The sequence below is a fragment of the Trichoderma citrinoviride genome (genome assembly GCF_003025115.1).
Source record: "Trichoderma citrinoviride strain TUCIM 6016 unplaced genomic scaffold BBK36scaffold_11, whole genome shotgun sequence".
Lineage (NCBI taxonomy): Eukaryota > Fungi > Ascomycota > Sordariomycetes > Hypocreales > Hypocreaceae > Trichoderma > Trichoderma citrinoviride.
Window position 1 is genome coordinate 1,501,749 of NW_020194719.1, and position 19,790 is coordinate 1,521,538.

General features: G+C 55.2%; 9 protein-coding genes across 9 annotated transcripts in view; 4 read left to right on the forward strand and 5 right to left on the reverse strand.

The window, feature by feature from the left end:
• The window catches only part of BBK36DRAFT_1124543 (hypothetical protein), a gene marked incomplete at both ends in the record, with an annotated part of 1,683 nt that extends 1,412 nt beyond the window's left edge, over window positions 1-271 (reverse strand). Inside the window, one exon of the mRNA XM_024891176.1 lies at window positions 26-271. Within this exon, the coding sequence (XP_024747793.1) occupies window positions 26-271 (246 nt within the window). The remainder of the gene's footprint in view (window positions 1-25) is intronic.
• An 806-nt stretch (window positions 272-1,077) lies between these two features.
• BBK36DRAFT_1090682 (hypothetical protein) lies at window positions 1,078-2,884 on the forward strand (the record flags this gene model as incomplete). Its single annotated transcript, XM_024889019.1, has 3 exons — window positions 1,078-1,134; window positions 1,193-2,284; window positions 2,402-2,884. Coding segments are annotated over 3 exons (1,632 nt in total), but the record flags the coding sequence as incomplete, so codon positions are not given.
• A 1,402-nt stretch (window positions 2,885-4,286) lies between these two features.
• Window positions 4,287-6,441, reverse strand: BBK36DRAFT_1136143 (tubulin alpha chain 1; the record flags this gene model as incomplete). Its single annotated transcript, XM_024892880.1, is given in 7 exon segments — window positions 4,287-4,756; window positions 4,819-5,322; window positions 5,388-5,698; window positions 5,799-5,857; window positions 6,048-6,103; window positions 6,163-6,277; window positions 6,288-6,441. The coding sequence occupies 5 exon segments, from the start codon at window positions 6,057-6,059 to the stop codon at window positions 4,287-4,289; spliced, it is 1,356 nt and encodes a 451-aa protein (XP_024747795.1). The 5' UTR covers window positions 6,060-6,103; window positions 6,163-6,277; window positions 6,288-6,441.
• Window positions 6,442-7,447: 1,006 nt separating this feature from the next.
• BBK36DRAFT_1171042 (hypothetical protein) lies at window positions 7,448-8,450 on the reverse strand (the record flags this gene model as incomplete). Its single annotated transcript, XM_024895520.1, has 2 exons — window positions 7,448-8,111; window positions 8,173-8,450. The coding sequence occupies 2 exons, from the start codon at window positions 8,448-8,450 to the stop codon at window positions 7,448-7,450; spliced, it is 942 nt and encodes a 313-aa protein (XP_024747796.1).
• Window positions 8,451-11,089: 2,639 nt separating this feature from the next.
• Window positions 11,090-12,125, forward strand: BBK36DRAFT_1014123 (ribosomal protein S19). Its single transcript, XM_024888864.1, has 4 exons — window positions 11,090-11,195; window positions 11,413-11,489; window positions 11,610-11,906; window positions 11,982-12,125. The coding sequence occupies exons 1-4, from the start codon at window positions 11,181-11,183 to the stop codon at window positions 12,049-12,051; spliced, it is 459 nt and encodes a 152-aa protein (XP_024747797.1). The 5' UTR covers window positions 11,090-11,180; the 3' UTR covers window positions 12,052-12,125.
• A 201-nt stretch (window positions 12,126-12,326) lies between these two features.
• Window positions 12,327-13,526, reverse strand: BBK36DRAFT_1124959 (hypothetical protein; the record flags this gene model as incomplete). Its single annotated transcript, XM_024891215.1, has 1 exon — window positions 12,327-13,526. The coding sequence occupies one exon, from the start codon at window positions 13,524-13,526 to the stop codon at window positions 12,327-12,329; it is 1,200 nt and encodes a 399-aa protein (XP_024747798.1).
• Window positions 13,527-14,225: 699 nt separating this feature from the next.
• BBK36DRAFT_1136144 (hypothetical protein) lies at window positions 14,226-14,948 on the reverse strand. Its single transcript, XM_024892881.1, is given in 4 exon segments — window positions 14,226-14,246; window positions 14,257-14,401; window positions 14,473-14,711; window positions 14,797-14,948. The coding sequence occupies 3 exon segments, from the start codon at window positions 14,917-14,919 to the stop codon at window positions 14,257-14,259; spliced, it is 507 nt and encodes a 168-aa protein (XP_024747799.1). The 5' UTR covers window positions 14,920-14,948; the 3' UTR covers window positions 14,226-14,246.
• A 956-nt stretch (window positions 14,949-15,904) lies between these two features.
• BBK36DRAFT_143401 (hypothetical protein) lies at window positions 15,905-17,413 on the forward strand (the record flags this gene model as incomplete). Its single annotated transcript, XM_024897498.1, has 4 exons — window positions 15,905-15,982; window positions 16,540-16,671; window positions 16,755-17,060; window positions 17,152-17,413. 4 exons carry the CDS (start codon window positions 15,905-15,907, stop codon window positions 17,314-17,316), a joined length of 681 nt encoding a protein of 226 aa, XP_024747800.1. The 3' UTR covers window positions 17,317-17,413.
• Window positions 17,414-17,884: 471 nt separating this feature from the next.
• Window positions 17,885-18,862, forward strand: BBK36DRAFT_1171046 (hypothetical protein; the record flags this gene model as incomplete). Its single annotated transcript, XM_024895521.1, has 1 exon — window positions 17,885-18,862. The coding sequence occupies one exon, from the start codon at window positions 17,885-17,887 to the stop codon at window positions 18,860-18,862; it is 978 nt and encodes a 325-aa protein (XP_024747801.1).
• Between the last annotated feature and the right edge of the window lie 928 nt (window positions 18,863-19,790).

Consider the following 19,790-nt stretch of genomic DNA (forward strand, 5'->3'; position numbering starts at 1 on the left):
CGGTGTCGTTGGCCTCGGAGTTGACGTCAGACGCTGCGTCGGAGAGGGCGCTGTCCGAGTCTGAGCCGGCGTGGTCGGTGCCCTGGGCCTCGTCTGGACCAGCGCTCAGGTGGTCTCTGTCCAGGTGCATGTGTTCAATCTCCTCGTCGTTGGCGTCCTTGTCATCGACCTCGCTGAGCGGGCTGGAGATGTTGCTGTCTTCGAGGTCGCCGCCCGTGGCTGCTGCAGCCACGGGGGGCATAGCAGCCGACGCCGAGGCCGTCGCTGCCATTGCGTCGCCGATAGCGCAGAGCGAGGCCGTCTGGCAGCTTGCTGGTGCAGGTCGGCGGCGAGCGGGAGGTCGAGGGCAGCCTCAGCTTTGCGTCGGTCGCCAGTCGTGGGAAGCGTCTGCGCGGGCGCTGAGGTGGGATCGGTGCCGGCAAGCAAAGTGCAGAGGCTGGCGACGGGCAGCGGCAGCGTGGCTTGGTGTGTTCGCTGGCCCTGCTGAAGCTGAAGCACCGGCTGGCGAGTGCTTCTCTATGGTCTTTTGGTCTCTGCAGTCGGTCGGTGCTTGCGTGACGCCTGGTGTCGAGGTTCGTGGCAGAGAAGGGCCGGGAACGGGCTGGGAGGGGAGAGACTGGAGAGGGTGGAAGAGAGGCAGGCCGCTTCGCGCATGGTTGGCTATGACCTGAGCACCGGCCTGCTAGCACTCACCACAGCGCTGCACCCGCCGCCTGCACAAGCCCCAAACAGGCGAGCCAGGCCCTGGAGCAGCGAGCAGCGCCCGGGCGGTGAGTCTGGCGTGGCAGAAACGCGGTCATCTGCGGGTCGTGCGGGCGGCCACAGCCAATGGCGTGCGCTTCCGCTGAAAGCCCGGCGGCGGGACCCAAAATTTTTAGAGCTTGCTGTGAACTTTTCCAGTTGCTTTGGCGCATCCTGGCGAGGCGCTGCAGCAAAGAGCCGGCAATTTTTCTGATTTTCTCGTCCAAAGCCGATTCCTCCAGCAGCGACGTCGAGATGGCCAAAACGTGAGTCCTGCTGCCATTGCTGGTGTCGATTTACCTTGCTGACTTGTCTTCTCCGTGCAGAAAGAACGTGCTGGCCGTGGCGCCCAAGGCCATTGACCCCACGCTCGACGCTCTGTTCGCATCCAGTGTCAGTATCTTTTGTCCGCCGTCTGTCTGTTGAAGATGATTGCTGACGTCCTAGCCAGGCTGGACCCGTGACGGCTCCCTCAAAACCCCGGCTGGGAGCGCCGCCGAAAAGTAAGAGCGCCAGCACCGGCAAATCAAGCAAAGAAGACGAGGACGAGGACGAGGGCGACGACGAGGTGCTTTCCGAGATCAGCGAGGAGCTGGACTATGGCGATGACGATGACGATGAAGAGGAAGAATCAGACGACAATGCTGCGGATGAGCAAGAGGATGCCGCAAGCGCTCATGGCAGCGACAACGAAGATGCCATGTCAGTAACACTGGAGGCGGTCGCCACAGAAGAGCAAGCCAAGACCAAGCGTGACAGGAAACGCAAGAGAAAGCACGACAACGACGACCTGGAAGAGAAGTATCTCGCCAAACTCGCGGATGACGATGAGCCCGAACCGTCTGGCAAGCGCCTGAAAGGAGACAAAGAAGACGCCGAAGAGGATGCCGAGAAGGACAGCGACGACGAGCGACCCGTGCACGAGTCTCTCACGCAAGAGAGCAAGCAGTCCGAGATGGAAAAGGCTGCGCGGACCGTGTTCCTGGGTAACGTTGCCACGGAGGCCATTTCATCCAAGTCGGCCAAGAAGGAGCTCATGAGGCATCTCTCCTCAGTCCTCGACAAGGACGCCTCGCCCCCACAGAAGATCGAGTCCCTGCGTTTCCGCTCCGTTGCTTTCTCTACCGGCTCCATGCCCAAGCGAGCAGCTTACATCACCAAGTCCTTGATGGATGCCACGACCAAGTCCACAAACGCATACGCCGTCTTTTCAACCCCTGCCGCAGTCCGAAAGGTGGTCTCGGAGCTCAACGGAACCGAAGTCCTGGGTCGTCACATTCGCGTAGACAGTGTGGCACACCCAAGCCCCATGAACCACCGCTGCTGTGTCTTTGTCGGAAACCTTGGCTTTGTCGACGACGAAACCGTCATCAGCCAAAAGGCCGGTGGAGAGACTGTTGAAAAGAAGCGCAACAAGGTGCCTTCCGACATCGAAGAGGGCCTCTGGCGCACCTTTGGGACCCAAGGCAAGGTTGAGAACGTCCGTGTTGTTCGAGACTCAAAGACTCGAGTGGGCAAGGGTTTCGCATATGTGCAGTTTTATGTAAGTTGTTCTCCTCACCAGGCAGAAAGGCATCTTGTCTCCGTTTCAGAGATGTTTGCCTCAAAGCCTTGGCTCACCGTCTGTCTTTCATCTGGTTGCTGACTGAGCCCCCTCCAGGACGCCAATGATGTCGAGGCCGCTCTCCTTCTCAACGGCAAAAAGTTTCCCCCCATGCTCCCCCGTCCGCTGCGTGTCACGAGAGCAAAGGACCCGCGCAAGACGGCCCAGGCAGTCGAGCGGGCCAGGGCCAAGACAGATGTCGCCGACGGCGCCACCAACCGCAGCACAAAGTACAAGCCCAAGGCCACGCCAGAGGAGCAGGCGGCCGCCGGGCGAACCCGCAAGCTGCTGGGCCGGTCCGCGGCCGCGAAGCAGCGTCACGGCCGCAAGAGGTCCTTCTCGGCGTCTGCAAAGGACGGTGAGGCGGCGTCGGCGGCGGACGGCATCAAGAGCCCGGAGCGTATCATCTTTGAGGGGCGGCGAGCCTCGTCCAGGGACGGGCTTCCCAAGGACCTCAAGATTGGCAAGAAAAATAAGAAGAAGGCGGGCAGGCCAATGAGACCGCAGAACAGAAGCGCTAAAAGGGCAGCGGCGTGGAAGAAGAAGTGAAGTGGGAAAAAAAGGCCGAAGGGGAAGAAAGGAAAAGAGGGTTGAGGTGAGAAGATGATGAAAGTAAAAATACAGCATAATACCAAACCAGTCAACGATGGCGGAGAGAAGTAAATCCTCGAGTGCCGCCGGGCTGTACGTCCCGGTTAGGCATCGGTGAGGCGAGTGAGCGAGTGAGTAAGTGAGTGAGTGAGTTCAGGTTGTGCTCGGGTTTGATTCCCTGCACTGCTGCACGGCTTTTGCTGGGCTGCTTGTACGGGGGGGGAGTGAGAGGCAGCAACTTCTGGTATAATGAATCCTTTTGCTGGCGTGGGTTTCTGTGGAAGGGCGAGTTCGGCTTACCTCATCACATGAGAGGGCAGGCGGGCCTTGCTTTTGGTTGGTTTTTGGGGGGAAGAGAGAAATGTACATTGATGGAAGTTCCTTTTAGACTCTGCCTTTTCCCTGGGCCCCCCTCCTTGAAAGAGCCTCCTCTTTGGAACAACCTCATTGGCTTGCCTACCTGATGGAAGACTTGATGCCTTTTGTTTGATCAAGGCAGAAGGGCAACGATGATTGGCGTTTGGGAAGAGCTTTAAAAATAGAGGTACTTACATGCTTGAATACAGTACCTACCTTATAAAACTCATGTACATTCTAGGGTATTCATACCGCCAACCGCTGTGATGTGAATGCTAAAGAGAGCAGTTATCTCTCGTGTACTTTGTCGGACTCAAGAAGTTGAAGTTGAGGATGTGACTCAAGCCTCTTTTTCCTGTAAAAAGTTGCTGCATTTTCGAGACCGTGAGCTGTCAAAAAGCCCTGTATATTGCCACAGGCTGCCACGTCATTTGAGGCGGAACTCGCCCTGCCGGCCCAATGGCTGAAACCTCTTGTTGTCAGCAGTACATGCATGCCATCGATACTCGGAGACGGGACGAAGCAGAGAAAAGAGTAACGATTCTCTTTCATGATGGGATCTGTTTCTTTTGTATCCAGACTATAATCACTATCACGGTGATATAAAGTGATGTGAAACGGTGCGAGGGAAAAAAAGATTATTTATTACCTATGTACAACGAAAGATATAACTCGACTTTGGTGGCATTAGAGGTATCAAAGTGGTTTTTTTTCTGCGCATGCTTGCTCCCAAACGTACATATCCAGCAACGAAACAAAAAAGAGGCAAAAGGAAGGGGAAGATAAAGGACAAATGAAAGCAGGGGTAAAGGGCAGGGGATAGCGAAAGAGGGAATGATGGGCAGTCTAGACTCCAATACGACCACACCGTCTTCACAAACTCTCAAGTCCAAGACTTCTTGCCGTTAAATCACAAGCAAAACCCTCTTTTCGTTTCGTTTCAGCATCAAGTCATCGTCGTCAGCCGATTCGCAGGCTTATCAAAGTCCGAGTTTCAGTACTCGGCAGTGTCGTCAGGTCCGAACGAGTCGGCGGCGACCTCCTCGTAATCCCTCTCCAGAGCAGCCAGATCCTCTCGCGCCTCGGAGAACTCGCCCTCCTCCATGCCCTCGCCGACGTACCAGTGGACAAAGGCGCGCTTGTTGTGCATGAGGTCGAACTTGTAGTCCAGCCGTGACCAGGCTTCGGCGATGGCGGTCGTGTTGGAGAGCATGGACACGGAGCGCTTCACGGCGGCGAGGCCGCCCTCCTCGGTGGGGACGGCCGTGGGCTTCTGGTAGGTGATGCCGAGCTTGAAGCCCGTGGGGCACCAGTCGACCATGTTGAAGGTGGCCTTGGCCTTGATGTGAGCGACGGCGACTGTGCAGTCACGAGGAACAACATCGCCGCGATACAGCAGAACCACGGCCATGTACTTGCCGTTGCGGGGGTCGCAGACAACCATCTGGTTGTTGGGCTCAAAGCCTGGTTACAAAGTCAATACCAGGAGGTGCTTACGAAGTTGATGGGGATCTCAAAGTGCTTACATTGAAGTGTCAGATCCTGAATCTTGAAGCTCTCGTGGGAGCTCTTCTTTGCAGAAACAACCGGGGCATAGCTGATCAGGGGGTAGTGGATGCGCGGGAAAGGAACGAGGTTGGTCTGGAACTCGTTCAGGTCGACGTTGAGGGCGCCGTCAAATCGCAGCGACGAAGTGATGGAGCTGACCACTTGCGCGATGAGGCGGTTGAGGTGATCGAAAGACGGCCGAGAAATGTCAAGATTCCGCTGGCAGATGTCATAGACCGCCTCGTTGTCCACCAAGAACGTGCAGTCTGAGTGCTCGATTGTGCTGTGGGTTGAGAGGACTGCATTGTAAGGTTCGACAACGGCAGAGGATGTGCGAGGAGCCGGATACACGGAAAACTCGAGCTTCGTCTTTTTGCCGTATTCGGTGGCCAGACGCTCAAGCATCAGGGCTCCAAAGCCGGATCCAGTACCGCCGCCAAACGAGTGGAAGACGAGGAATCCCTGAAGCGAGTGACAGTTGTCTGTTACAGCGTCAGCCACTCATGTCGAACAAGGCATCACCCACGTCTCGCCAGCGCAAACTCACCGGCAACACGGCGGATCTTGTCCATGACGGTGTCAATCATCTCCTTGCCGACGGTGTAGTGCCCGCGCGCATAGTTGTTCGCCGCGTCCTCTTTGCCGCTGATGAGCAGCTCCGGGTGGAACAGCTGGCGGTAGTCGCCCGTCCGGATCTCGTCAATGGGGGACGGATCGAGGTCGACGAAGATGGACCGCGGCACGTGCTTGCCGCCGCTGGTCTCGTTGAAGAAGGTGTCGAAGACGCCCAGATCATCGCGGTCATGGGCATCCGGGCTGATGCGGCCGTCGCGACCGAGGCCGTGCTCGAGACAGTAGCTGTGCGACGGGAGCAAAAAGAGAGAAGGGTTAGCAACATGGCGGGGGGCTGATGAATCGGCTTTGCGCGCGCAAAGCGATGGTGGAGGGGCTCACGAACAGCTCCCAAGCTGCGTTACCGAGCTGGACGCCGGCCTGGCCGACGTGCAGATGCAGGATCTAGACGAGGACCATGTTAGCGACGCTTTCTGTGTGCAAATCGCATCGCGAAGTTGGGCGTAAAGGTGCGAGACGGCCCTGCCGGGAGTGACGCATCGCCAGTCGCAAAAGTGGGATGATATCATAGCACCAAATAGAAGAAGTGCGAAACAAAGAGAAGCGCTCGCGCAGGAAGAAGGGAAGTACCAACCTCGCCCCTCATTCTGAGAAATATCCTTAGAAAATATTAAAAAGAATCAAAGCTGTAGCGGGTAGGAAGTAAAGAATAATGTCCCGGCAGAAGATGTCGCCTTTGGGCAGAGGCAAGATCTGGTGATGGTTCGGCTTGGTGGAGTTTTTATAAAGCTCGCTCGGGTGGGATTTTCACTGTTGGTGGGGTCCCGGTTCTGGAACTTTGGATCATCATCGAGCTGTCAGGGGACTCGGTTACTCTTTTTTTTTTTCCTCTGCAGGGCTACTATTGGGCTCTGTATGCCGACGGCAGGTACATGCATGTGCAGCTGTTTTGTGCTGGCAGACGAGGTCCAGGCTGTCTTTGGGCCAACCTACGGCGCGGATACCAGCCGCTAAAATGGCGCATGGGATGGGAAGAGGCTCGATGACTTGAGCTTCATTGGTGTAAGTGGCTGCTCTCTAACAGAGGTGTGCTATACTTCCGGATATGGATAAGATGGAGATTTGCTAGCAAGGGATCGGAATTGTCAGATTCATACCGACGTTTCCCTACCTTAGGCACCTGAATTTCCAGAGGCCGAATTGCTACTGCCTAGCTCTAGGTAACTACATATGTTTGTATGTATTTCCAATAACAGACGGGATCGAGGCGATATCCAGTGGGTCGAGATTCTTTGCCTTTCCCGAAGCTATCCACAGCGGCCCGATAGCAACGCTCTCTGAATGTGGGCTCTCGAAAGGATAACATCGATACTGTATCATCATGTAGACAGTTGAGAGGAGGCGGTTTGGGGAATAAGCAATCATACAGCGCGATTGTTAAGACGATTCAGAGGAGCACGCGACTACAGTGTGTAATAGCTCCGTCACAGACTGAACCCATGTCTGCCAGTACCGAGCCGACGGAACCGCCAAGGGCGAAATCTGGGTGCCTACGAGCTCGACGAGCATGGATACGGGAGGCTTCAGGCGTTTGATGCATGCACGTTTTAGTCAGATCGCCGTTGGACCCGTATGGTATGGGGGCACATGCAGTGATAGGCGCTAGTAGTTGAGAGGCGAGGAAGGACGTGGAAACTTCAATAATACTCGATGGGCATGTTGCTGAGGTTGCTGCTGAGAGGATGTTATATTGGTGATAGCTTGGGCTTGTCAGTATGGATACGGACAATATATGTCCTGTACATCATGACTAAAGCCCCTACCTATCCGAGGGCCACGGAGATCGACCTTGAAGTTGTTGCTGTCCAGACGCCTTTATGCTCTAATTGTACTCCCAAACGACTATAAACTCCAGAAAATTCGCCGACCTGCTTTTTTGGTACGCAAAGTGGTATCATAAGTCGTCCGTTTTTGAAAAAAGATCAAGGGAAAAAAAGTGGCAGGAAAAACAAAGAAAGGGTAAAGAAAAAAAGATCACCTCTCACGAGGTTCCTCCCGACTCTCTTCTCCCGACACCCTCTCCAACTCTTCGATACGCCGCTGGATAGCCGCCTTCTGGGCCATCAGAACCTGAATCTCGCCGTCTCGCGCCACGGACGCGTTCCCGCCGTCATCATCGTCCGCGACGCTGTTGGTTTCGGGCGTAAAGTCGTAAGCGGGCGGCGGCTCGGCATCGTGTGCACGAGCTGCTCGTGGATGCGAGCCCAGTGGCGAGCTGGTAGCACCGTACATTTGCCCCTGTGTCCGCTGCACGACACCAAGCTCGTGCGACGCCTGGCCTGTGGAACGCTTCTTCCTGCGCTCTCGCCCCCATAAATAGAGAAAGATGCCTGCTCCCATGGCGAAGAGGCCGAACAGGGCGACACCAACCCCGATCCCGATCTTGGCGCCCAGCGAGAGTCCGCGGTCGTCCTGCGGTTCGTCGTCGATGTCATCCTCGTCTGTTAGGCCGAGCAGCGGCTTGTCCCGCTCCCTGAAGAGCGCCCGAATGGTGTTGACGGCAATGGTGGCGCTGTAGAGCGTGGTGGTCGAGTTGGTCAAGACGTCGTATGTGGCGGCAGTGTGATTGTAGATGATGGGGACTGCCAGAACCGTGGGAACCTGGCGCTTGCAATGCCCACCTGCATATGAGTATTCGCTGTGAAACGAGGTTAGCACCTGTCAATGCAGATATAAAAAAAAGGCTCGTCCAAACATACGACGAGCAGCACAGAGCCGTGGTGGTCGCTTCCTCGACGCTCTGGTCGGTGTTGACCGCGAGAGACACCGTCGTCCACCCATAGGGGCACGTAGCAGGGCTGAAGACGCCGGTGCGTCCATCATAGAACATGCCATCGGGATAGCACGACAGAGTCGAAGCTCCGGGAAGGGGCTCTAGATCCAGATACGCAATCGGCTCCGAGACCCCGGGCGGCAGGTTGCTGTCGTAGACGTACGTCCATGTGCAGCTCAAAGGCCGGTTCCAATGCGTCGTCATGGGCGGAAACGGGTTTGCTGTGATGTAGGAGTCGTCATTGGTCGTGACGGTGGTGAAGGAGGTTGCTGAAGTGGTTGTTGGCGCAAGGGTAGCAGCAGGCGATGCAGCCGGAACAAGGACAGGAGCTGAAGCGGTGGAAACGGCGGAGGTCCAAGGTGAAGCTGACGCCGTGAGAGCCATGGTCGTAGTGCTTCCACAGGAGACACTATCGATGTATCTACGATACTCCACCGCGATGGGATCCGGGAGGGTGGTGCGATCGACAGCAAGCAGAGACTTGCAGTGAGTGTCAGCGCTCGGCCGGCAGTTGGTGCCGCAGAGTGAGGTTGATAATTGGCCGTCAACCGTTCGTTGCCTTGCAAGTATACGATTATCCCTGGCCCTGCGCATGCACAATCGCAAATCTCGTATTGACCGTTATCTCGACCCGATGGCGTTGAGGCTGGCTTTTGAACAGAAGCAGGAGGGCAGAGAGAGACGCGGCAAGACGAGGGAAGATGGGCTTCGTACCTTCATCCAAGCAGAACAGCCGCCGGGAAGTGGGTAGGATAGGACAAGGGCTGCGCAGGCGTACAGCACAGGGGCAGACGAGCAGAGACGGGCCTCTGTAGCACCCGGGAGCCGTAGTTGATGCTTGCTTGCTTGCTTGCAACTTGACTCGAGGCTGATCAGCTGGAAGAAGGACGCGAAGCCGCGGGTTCGATCAAGGGCTGCCAAGACACGGGGCGGTACGCGGCAAACGGAGCTTCGTCCTCGGCAGCGGAACAGCAGCACTCTTCAGTCGTAGGGTAAGCAGCAGCAGCAGCAACTCGCGGGTTTGCGTCTCAGCTGTGCTTATAGCTGTCGAAGTGAAGCCTCGCAGCCTCCATCACCACCGACACGGTTGAGGCTCTCTTGCTGTTCCGCGCCCCCGTTTTCGGGAGGTCATGAGGTTGTCAGAGTCAGAGCCAGACAGAGCCCGAGTACCGCCAAAAGTAGCTTCAAGGTTCCCATTCGTAAAAGGGCGTTGGCGAACCTCGTGCCGAGACTTTGCCAAGCCGACCGCCATCCAAGCGGTGCAGGTCTCGGCGTTGCTTACTTTTGGCTTTTATTTTTATTTTATTTTATTGGTTTGCTTGGGGAGAATTCTGGCCTGAGTTGGGCCACTCTCAGGGAGGGGGGAAAAAAAGTCATGACGGGGGTGTCTGTTCAGTCCACTGGGAAAGAGTCTGGAACTCAGAACTAGAAGCCATGCCCAGCCTTGGCACAGGAGGAAGAGACTATGGAAAGGCAAAAAATAGGAGACTGAGATGGAGATACTGAAGAGACAGCTGGTGCGGTCATTGTCGGTCGAACGGGCGCATCAATGGTATCAATGCCAAGAGAAAAAGCGGCAGTTCGTTGTGGATGGAAGCAAATGAACATGAAGACAAGGCAGACGGACGGGATAAGAAACAACCCGCAACGGAGTTTATGTGTGGGGTTTCACTGGCACGGCCAAAGAGAAAAAAGACGGGACAAGACGTTGTTGTGAATAAGGTAGCTAACGAATGAGCAGAGCCGACAGTACGGAGTATGTAGTATCGCGTAGGGATTCCTAGAGCCAACTGGCAGAAACACCAGATGGAAAGATGCCGAGGGAGGGCATCTCGACGGATGCAGAGGCAGGGATGCCAGAACACATCTTGGCGGAGCTAATGTCTTCGTCTGCGAGTCTTAGCGCTGGGCTGAGAAGTGAGGGTGATGGATGATAATAGTAGTGGAGGATCTGCAGAGACAAACAGTGCTGTGGCCTGAGCTCCTCTCGAAGCTTCACGGCGCTTGGCATCTTGTAAGTGCTTGCGAGCTGTATCCACTCCATGTCGCGCGACCTCTCATCGTGTAGCCCAAGATCCGAGTTGTCACCGCCGCGCCTGGTCATTATGGGGGAGAGGGCGGTCACGCATCGCCCTATTCCGTGCTATGTATGGATCGCATTGTGCACCAAGCGATGTGATGGAAGCGAACACGAAGAATAGACTCGATGCTAGTACCAGCAGGACGTTACAGTGGCTTGTTGTCGTGGTAGGTTGTCTTGTCTTCATGCTCGTCTGTTGGATGAATTCCAGCTCTGTCTGTGTCTGCGTCTTGTGTCACATGTACCTATGTAGTAACACGGGCCTCGCCAACTGGTGCCTATCCCGGCCGGATATGCCGCATCTTCCTTGCTGCCAGCCTCACCACGTGAGAAGCATTCGAAGCTTCCAAACGAGACTTTCGCATCTTGAGCTACCACATGGGTGACGCGGAGGACGGGCTGTACGACGGGGGTTGTCTCAATCTGCCCGGTTTCAGCTCTGGAGACAATACGACGTGACATCCTCAGAGGGCCGGCAGAAATTCGGCGTGAAGCGGGGCAAATCGGGCTGCTCGTTGGCCGAATGCGGAACTTTAATCTTCCAGCCCGCACATTTCATCAGCCACACTCTGACAAGCTCACCAGCCACTTATCTATCCACCTCTACCCCGCCGCGAAAAGCGCACCAGAAAATAATAACCACAGCTTTTCTCAAAGTCGCCAAAGTCACCTGACGTGGGCCGCAAAGGGCACGAAAACCCTACCAAGGCCAGAAAATTAGTTAGTGCCGCATCGCCGAGAGTCCAGCCCTCCCCCCAACTCCCAAAAAACCGACTCCGTCACGGCCACCACATTCGCTCGTCGATACCCTGCGCGTTTCGATAGGCGAATTCAATCAACACAACACCGCGATCATGGCTGACGAATACGTACGTTTCTGAAACCCTTTCTGCTGTCTTTCTGCGAAGTGGTTGGAGGGGGATGGGGGAGGATAGAAGAAGTAATATCAAGAGGTGGATGGAGGAGGAAACGGACGGGCGGCGAAGGGACTTGCGACATTGATGGGAGTCCCGGGGAAACACTGTTCTGCTATGGGGGTCATTGTTGTCGAAGGAATGGGCTGCTAACAATACTTCCAATGGATAGAACGCCGAGGAGGCCGCTGAGATCAAGAAGAGAAGAACCTTCCGCAAGTTCTCCTACCGAGGAATCGACCTTGACAAGTACGTCTCTCTTTTCCACCACGCCCACATCCCATTCGACGCCAAAGAACGAAAGAAGCGCAGCACTCGACACAGAATCCACAATATCAAGCAACAAATGAACTAACATCAGAAAAACAGCCTCCTCGACCTCTCCTCCGACCAGCTCCGCGATGTCGTCCACGCCCGCGCCCGCAGAAGGATCAACCGCGGCCTGAAGCGCCGCCCCATGGGCCTCATCAAGAAGCTCCGAAAGGCCAAGCAGGAGGCCAAGCCCAACGAGAAGCCCGACCTCGTCAAGACCCACCTGCGAGACATGATTGTCGTCCCCGAGATGATTGGCAGCGTCATCGGCATCTACTCCGGCAAGGAGTTCAACCAGGTTGAGATCAAGCCTGAAATGGTTGGCCACTACCTGGGCGAGTTCTCCATCTCATAGTACGTTCCCATTAGCCATGTTTCCGCGTGGAATCATGCGCCCGTGGTTTTTCTCCGATACTGACCCCTCTACAGCAAGCCTGTCAAGCACGGTCGACCTGGTATCGGTGCCACGCACTCTTCTCGTTTCATTCCCCTCAAATAAGAAGGCGTGTGGTCTTGGGTGGTTTCTGCATTCTCGGACATTTTCGGGCGAAAAAGGACTGGTTTTGGTAGACGCAGGAAAGCCGCTACTAAGGTTGTTGATGACAATGATTTCTATGATAGTACAATGAAAACATTGTTCACGCTTTCCAAGCTATCAGATATACACAATACATGCTGCTGGTGATACATAACCATTTCCAGCGTCGCTTGTCCCATCAGTCGCTTTCTAACAAAAATTCCATCTACATTCAGTGCTTGCTTTCACCGTGAGCTTCACATGCGTGTGCCGCGCGAGCGACTCTTTCTTTGTCTCCGAACAGGGGAGCCTACAGTCGTCGGCGGCGGAGCCCTGAGAAACGGAGCGCTGGGAGACAAAGTCCCGGGAGACGGACTGTCTGGATACGGAGTTCTTGGAGGCGACTGCCAAGCAGGCGACCGCCAAGGAAGCGTCCAGTCGCATCCTTCTCTTACGAACAAGTAACCCCAGCGACGCACAGCCTTGTTCCTCAGCCGCTTTGCGCGATCCATCAGAGACAAGCGCGGTCCCGGCACATCGGCATTGAAGTCGTCCTCTTCCACGACTCCGGCACTTGTCGCATCAGAAGCCTCGGCGCTTCCTCCGGTGAGTTTCAATCGCCACTCCTTCAGCTTGTTGCGCAGGGCTTGGCATCGAGACGGTCGGTCGGCCATGCTGCCGCAAACGGCGCAGGCGAGCTTCCTGCCCTCTGCCGTGTTGTAGTGGATAAAGATCTCCTCGCCGGCCTCGACGGGCTTGATCAGTCTGATCAGAACGCGGTGCGGCTGATGCCACTCCATCCCCTGCACGGCATTGGCACAGCGACGACACGCATGGTTGATGTAAGATGCCAGGGAGTAGATGTTTGCAAAGTCCCCATCCGGGCTGCTGTACGAGTACTCGAGCGCAAAGTTGTAGAGGTGGATGCTCTGCAACAGGGACAGCTGCCGCCTTCCCGACGCCACGAGTCGCAGCTTGGGGAATTCCGCCTTGAGGGCGTCCTGCTGCGGTACGAGAAGATCGCACCACTGCACCTCGAATTCCCTGCGCATGTTGGCCATGGATACCTCCTGCGGCATATAAAAGCTGAGGGCCGGCTGCTCAGCGATGATGACGTGATCGGAGAGGAAGTCGCCCGTGGCAAAGATGCCGTGTCCGCGCTTGGTCTTGGTGTCTCGAATGGCGACGACGTCTTCGTTTTTGAGTCCGTCGTCGATGGAGTCTCTGCCCTCTACCTCCTTCACCATCTCGATGATGGTGTCGTTGGGCACCTTGGCCGGCTTGGGTATTTCTTTTCCATCGACAACCACGAAGATGCTTGAGCTGCTCTGCGTTCGGTTCTCTTGGCTGAGGATATCACGGAAATTCGGGGTCGGCTTCGGCACAGGCTGGGGCTCTTGGACACTTTGTTCTTCGACGTTGTCGCGCTCGACCGGAGGCTCTTGGGTAGATTCCATGATTGATGGTTCTTGTTGGAAAGTCTTTTGGGGTAAACGAATGTGTCACAGTTGAGATGGCCGTAATAGAAATTAAGAAACTGAGAAGAATGATGAAACGAGTGCAAGAAAATAACTGATAAACGGCCAAGATTGCCAAAAAGTATGCCTCGCGTTAAGATGTGATGTGAAAGGACGAGAGAAAAAACACGTCTTGTCGCGACATTGTTGGAATTGTCGTTCTTTCCGATTTGTGAAGCCAAGGGAATCGAGGCAATGACGAGTTGGTAACTGAAGCAGCCTCAGGTAGGTGCTACTGTATGTTTCGTGATATTGACGAGCTGTAGAGGAAGAAAGCAGTCATTGAGAGTAGTTCCGGTAGGTGCAGTCGTAGCCTGGCTTCTCATCTGCCCCTGGGTCTTTGGTATGCGTTAGTAGAGTTGGCTGATATGCAATATCGGTCCCCTATCTTTCTTGAGTCGACTAAACTCCATATGAATCAGCGTTCAGTCATGGTCTCTTGTTGATTGAAATCAAAGAGCGATGCTGAGCGCTCGTGCCTTCCACGATTCACGAGGGTTTGGCCCAGGTGCTTCTTTGTCCTGTCCGGCGGAATACTAGCAGTCGTCAGTAGCAGCAACACCAAAGTCAGCTTCACACTACATATAAAACCTAGCATCACGCATAAAGATGACCCTCGTGTTGCGAACTTCTGTTATGATTGAATTTGGATATACTGCAAGCTCCACGACTACTCCTGCTTGCCGGCAGCAGCCAGCTTGGCCGCCTTCTTCTCCTCCGACTGCAAATGCTTTTGCCTGTAGTGCTCCACGACGTGATCCATGCTGGCGAGGTGGCCAGCCTGAATGTTTCGCTGGGCGTGGGACTGGAAAGCTCTGCGACAACATTGTTAGCACCGCGGGAAAGAAATTTGAAGAAAACTCTCGGCATGAAGTGAAAGACGTACTCGGGGTATGCGACGTCGACGAATCGGTGCTTGTTGGAGGCGTTCTCAAACAGGTTTCGGTCGTAGCCGGCCTGCTCCATGGCCTTTGTGTGCAGCGAGTTGATGGCCTCCCAGTCCTCGGCCTTTGATCGGTACTTGGTGAGCAGGTTGGAGATGTTCCAGTTGTCGGTCTCCTGGGGGCGGAACTGGTAGACGAGGACGGTGCCCAGGAATGTGGCGAGGGCAATCACGGATCCTTTCTATAGCACAGGCCGGCAGTCAGCGTCTTGTTCTTTCTCCCAGAAACACCCCATCGAAAATAGAAGCTGATCGCGGATTGCTAACCCCAAAGGACTCGTTGACGGGAGCAGCGGAGTGGTGGTGGCCGTGGGCGTCGGAGGCGTAGTTCCGGCACGTCCGCTGCAGCTGGCGGGCGGCGCAGACTGCCCGTGATCGTGCGGCGAACATTCTGGCGGCGCGGGTGGTCGTCAATTGGGGGTGGAAAGCGGGCGCGATAAGGCTGAGGCTGGCGGTTGAGACTCGGTGCTTGAGTTGAAGTCGTCGCCAGATGTGGGTTGCGGATGACATAATGCACGTGGGCCAATGACGAGGCTGCTAATCAACTCCCCGCCATTCTAAAAGACAGCTCCCTTTTCGATGCTCTGGACTCCATCGACTGTACCTACGCGATACTTGATTGGAATGGTAAGGCCTGCGCATTTGACAAGAGCATTCAGCTTCCAGTCGGCCATCCAATCATCATATGTACTGTACCTACTAAGTAGGCTGCTTCCTTCGTGGTGCTACGTACTATATCCCGTGTTCAGCCAACCAGGTCACAACGACGACGCCTCAGTGAGACATTTTGCTTTTGCTACGAGGGATTTGCTAGCCGTTTAGCCATGAACCGCTGTTAGCTTTGCCGTGAATGACTTGCCTTTGTCGTTATAAGCAAAGGATCAGAGGACGGTGAAGCTGCACTGCACGTGACGGCATCGACGACAGCGCTACCAACCGGCTCGTTCAGGCTCCCCGACTCTGATAGTGTAATTGATGCTGCCGCCTAGTAGCGTCGGAGCTGTCTGGCATATTGCAGACCGGTTCGTTCAAGTGCCTCTCGGCCATTGGGCCGTGGCGACGATGGGGATGTTGCCCAAGTCAAGTTGATACCTGATATGGACAGTTGGGCTGGAGCGTGTAAGTGCTGAAGATGGTCGGATCCAAGCTTGAACCCTCATGGCCATCTGCGGCTGTTGGACTAGGCCCGAAAGAAGAAGTCAATGGGTATTTTCAAGAATACTTCCTAGTTGATTCTTGAGGAGAGACTGAAGTCGTACATGGGCGGACTTGGCCCTGATGATGGAGGGTTCATGATTGGGGGCCTTGCCAACGCACAAAAGGCTAACAGGCTCCGTATTCGCATCCTCCGTCACATAGACGGAGCACAGCTGAAATGACCAAAGCCACAGCTGCACATTCCAAGGAACACATGCCGAACAAGCCAGTCTTTACACGAACTTATATTGCCTGCGTAAGTATGGGATTGGCAGCGGTTGGGCGTTTGTTGCTTGTAATTCCACGCACACGGCAAACGGAAGGCACCGTATCGTCCTTATATCTTATCGAGCCCGAGGCGAAAAGGGGAAGGATGGCGAGATGCTGCCCTTGTCTCCTCTTCCGCCTCCTACATCTGCATGAGCTCAGACCAGCACGCATGAATCTCGCAGCCACATGAATGAGTGAAATCTTGCCCGCCCTTCAGGTGATGCGACTTCGCAGGCCGGCATCCGTCGTCACTTCCGCCATCACATCACACAGTCGGCCACCGCCCGCTCGAGCCTGCCCCCCCCTTGACGACAACAACAGAGGCTGGCGGCGAAACAGAGAAAACAAGGCCATCTCGCCCAAAGCCAAGACAGCGCCATAGACTACATACCGGCCGAAGCAGAGCAGCGTCCAGAGAAATGCCGTCGTCTCCGCCATTCCCGTGCAGGGCACATGCATATAATACGCACCAAGTGGTTGATCGGTGTGGGGGACGACGCACGAAGAGGTCCACCTCGGTGAGAGCTTCTGACGACGCCATAGGCTGCTGCACAAGGCCTGCGTTGGGTTCATTTGCCTTTTGGCTGGGATCTTATGCAGGACTCCTGGCACTGTGGTTGGTTTGTCGGCTGTGAGATTCCCGAGCTCTGGCTCGCTTGCCTCGAGACACTGCTGGTAAGGGGGATGCCATCCTGACATTTGATCCTGGCACCACGCATCTGTCGTCCTACGATGCTGCTGATGGCTGACCGACCCAGGCAGTCGTCGGCAAACATTGCATGGAGGCAGATCCCGACCTCATGGGCCAGGGTACTATTGTCTCATGTCATGGTTACCCAGACCCTACGCAAACCGTTGAGCAGCAAACCATGCTGTCGGGTTTGCTGGCGACAGCCGAGCAGAGTGACCCGCCCATCGGTCTCAGTTTATTCTTCATTTTGCTTTTTCTCAGCTTGCCCTCTGGCTCAGCACAGCAGTCGACTGATAGCTGCATATGCTACCCACAGCGGAGCTGCACGGTACGGGCAGCATCAACGGGGATAGACGCGGATGCGGACATGGACGTGGGTGACTGAGGCGGGAAGAGAGCCGTGATATCAATGGCTTTTCTCAACCCCCTCCCCCCCCAGCCCGGACCTCTCTGCGCCATTATAGATGCCGCCGTCAGCGATGCTCGGAAAGCTGCAGCGCGTAGCAGCTCCGGACGAGCATCTCTGCCAATCCCAGGGCTTCGGTAGAATGTCCATTGCCATGCAAAAACGTGCAGTGTCCTCTGACGACTGCACCATGCCGACTCGCCCTCTGTCGGAAGCAAGCTAAGCTCTGTACCTGCGTTGGGTAACACACATTCGGGTCCCATCTCCATGTTCATCAGAAAATGTGTCACATATATTCAGGCCTTCCTCCTGGAATGCAGATGATGTGATGCATGTGCTCTATCTGCCGAGTACAATACTCGGTCGTCATCCTGTGTGGTCCAACGTCCCCAATCGACATTGGGTCAGACGCTCTCTATCGAGCAATTATCCGGTCTCCCAGAGTATGTAGTCTTCCCCTTTCCGTTTGTCTCTACTTCAGTCTTGTCCTAACGAGACTTTGGGTGGGATAGAGTCACCAGAGTCGGCCGTGATCAACCGCCGCTGGGACGGCACGGCACGGCACGAGCCACTTTGTGTTCGCAGAGGCCCCGATACTGCAGAGGGAGAGGGATTCTGATACCGACTCACTGGCCAGTGCTGTTCGTCCTGAGACTCGCCTTATATAGCCCAGCATGGCGTCTCTCACTTTGTCTGCCAGTAATACTGGGCCTTCCTCGCCAATACCTGCGACAATCCCTGGTTCTCTGCACGCGTGGCTCATTTCCCCTGTCGACGTTGACTCGAGCGAGATGGGCTCCTTTTGGGACGTCATCTGCCGATGCAACAAGTTTGACGAGGCCAAGAGTGCGGCCATGTGGGAGTTTGCCGTTTTGGACAATTCAGTTCCCGTTGGATATATGCTCCCTGAGCATGTCGCCGAGATGAGATGGGAAGACACGAGCTTCCACGTCTCCCAATCCGAGCGCAGGATACATCTGGATCCGGTCGTCCGGCAAGGCGATGACGTCGTCGAGATCTGCCGCCGCGAGTTCATCACCCTCTGCGAGAAGAACGTCGACAACTTCAACGGCTGCTTCCGAAGGTGGCTCCAGAAACAATCCGACTTCCACCCCATCCGCGGCCTCGACGTAAAGCTAGCCGGCTTGGTGATTGCTTCGCCCGCCAGGGGCATCTTTGGCATCGTCACCACGGGGGTCCACATGAACATGTATACCGTGAGGAACGGCAGGATTCACGTGTGGGTTTCGAGGCGGTCTCAGAATGTTACATATGCCGGAAAGCTCGACCAGCTGGTGGCGGGAGCAATGGACCCCGGCGATCATATGGAGCCCTTGATGACGCTGAAGCGCGAAGCCATGGAGGAAGCAGGCCTCGAGGTCGATGCTGCGTCGCAGACTGTGACTTGGAACGGTGGCTATGTGGGCAAAGTCACTGCCGAATCGCTCATCTCGTTCTATGATCAAAAGGACCATGTCGCCGGCAGCGAAGAGGGCCACGTTGAGCCCGGGATCCGGTACACGTTCGACCTGGAGGTTGGCCCGGACTTTGTGCCGTATCCTCAGGAGCCGGAGTCTATCGACGGCTTCGTGCTGAAGACGGTGGAGGAGGTGAAGAGGGATCTGAAGAATGCCGAGTGGAAGCCAAACTGCGGGCTCGTCATGCTTGATTTCCTGCTCCGAAAGGGCGAGATCAAGGGGGGCGACGATGAGAATCTTGGGCTGTTGCGACGCGGTCTCGACAGGAAGCTCCCATTTCACAACCTGTGAACTTGCGCTTTTGGCGTTGGAGATGGCGACGGATGGCCTTGTCTGATAGACCAGGGCCGGGATCGGTTGGCGTCTGATGAGGGTTGAGATGTACGTCGACTCGTGTCGTTGATTTCACGGATCCTCGAGATTGTTTTGCTTTGCTCTTCGGTAGAGATCTTCGGATCGAACGCGCAAGCTGTTTGTTTGTCTTTCTTTTGCTAGCAATGAAGCTTTCCTTGGCCTGCCTCCTCCCCCCTCAGTTGTCCCATTGTCGGTGTTAATGGCAATACACAAAATGTGCCCTAATGGGGGCCCGAACGGTGTCTTGTCCATGAAGAGGAGGTGGATGAAAGATTTAATGTGCCGCGGCACAGGAAATTGGTGATTTGTCTTACAAAACCTTGACGGGGGTACAGGGTAAGATTTTGAGTAATATTGGAGCGGCAACTTGGGACAAGGGCAGAAACGATGGGCGGTAAGTCGATGCGACTGGGCCTTGTTTGCCTTTTTAACTTGTGGAAGATACGGTCGGATGAGAAGCATATTTTGACATGATTCCTCTCTCTCCCTCTCATTCGCACTATTAGTCCCTTTGTGCGATTCTAACACATGGCGCGTGTAGTGAGCTATCGGTCATATCTACGACTGATTGAATAGTTTAAAGTACTCATAATTCATCTTCTCTCTCTGTTCAGTTGGGCCGAGTCTATGGTACTGGTATTGAAGAATGAGGAGAGAGAGCTTTGTGTATTTGCTGCTCAGCTTTTGTGGTGGGAGGTTGGGAGGGGGGGATTCGTATCATCAGCTTGTGCCCTCTACAGCTCTTGTCTCTCTCTCATTGACTTAGTGATCATGACTTCCAGCTGAGCGGGCTGAAGATCAATGTTCAAATAGTTTGGAGGCAAAATACAATAGCATATCAAATTATCAATTCATCCGGGCGCAG

Coding starts and splice junctions, on each gene's coding strand:
- BBK36DRAFT_1014123 (XM_024888864.1), top strand. Junction 11,490..11,609: donor CGAGGAATCGACCTTGACAA/GTACGTCTCTCT, acceptor TCAGAAAAACAG/CCTCCTCGACCTCTCCTCCG. Junction 11,907..11,981: donor GGCGAGTTCTCCATCTCATA/GTACGTTCCCAT, acceptor ACCCCTCTACAG/CAAGCCTGTCAAGCACGGTC.
- BBK36DRAFT_1136144 (XM_024892881.1), bottom strand. CDS start 14,919: ATGTTCGCCGCACGATCACGGGCAGTCTGCGCCGCCCGCCAGCTGCAG. Junction 14,712..14,796: donor CCGTCAACGAGTCCTTTGGG/GTTAGCAATCCG, acceptor CCTGTGCTATAG/AAAGGATCCGTGATTGCCCT. Junction 14,402..14,472: donor GTCGACGTCGCATACCCCGA/GTACGTCTTTCA, acceptor ATGTTGTCGCAG/AGCTTTCCAGTCCCACGCCC.